This window comes from Myotis davidii, unplaced genomic scaffold (assembly GCF_000327345.1).
Source record: "Myotis davidii unplaced genomic scaffold, ASM32734v1 scaffold651, whole genome shotgun sequence".
NCBI classification, from domain to species: domain Eukaryota; kingdom Metazoa; phylum Chordata; class Mammalia; order Chiroptera; family Vespertilionidae; genus Myotis; species Myotis davidii.
The window spans coordinates 584,365-584,800 of NW_006283994.1; the positions used below are offsets into that span (position 1 = coordinate 584,365).

A 436-nucleotide genomic window follows, 5' to 3' on the forward strand; every position below is an offset into this window, starting at 1 on the left:
GAAGCGGTCCCGCACCTCGAAGCGCACGTGCTTCTCCTTCTGGGCGCCGGCCCAGCGCGAGTACTCCTCGGTGCACAGCACGCGGTGCGCGGCCGAGGCGGCCAGGTCGCGGGCCCGGCGGGCGGGCATGCCGAAGGCCTCCACGCAGTCCTCCGCGTAGAACTGCCAGGGCTGCCAGGAGCGCCCGTTGTCCAGGGACTTCTCCAGGACCATGACGGTGGGCCGGCCGTACTCGAAGGTCACCACCACGTCGTCCGTCAGCTCCACGCTCTTGTTCCAGGACAGCGTGATGTTGGCCTCCAGCGGGCTGGGGTAGCGGCTCCACGTGACGCTCTGCCAGTACGTGGCCAGCCCCTCGTCCTCCCGGTCCAACATGAGCCGCGGCGGGTGGGCCAGGTCCGGGTTCGAGGCGTCACACTCGTTGCTGCACAGGTAG

At 70.0% G+C, this 436-nt stretch overlaps 1 protein-coding gene across 1 annotated transcript in view; it reads right to left on the reverse strand.

Moving 5' to 3' along the window:
• The window catches only part of NTNG2 (netrin G2), a 45,992-nt gene that overhangs the window by 17,337 nt on the left and 28,219 nt on the right, over nt 1–436 (reverse strand). The window contains exon 4 of the mRNA XM_015567739.1: nt 6–436. Coding sequence (XP_015423225.1) covers nt 6–436 — 431 coding nt within the window. The remainder of the gene's footprint in view (nt 1–5) is intronic.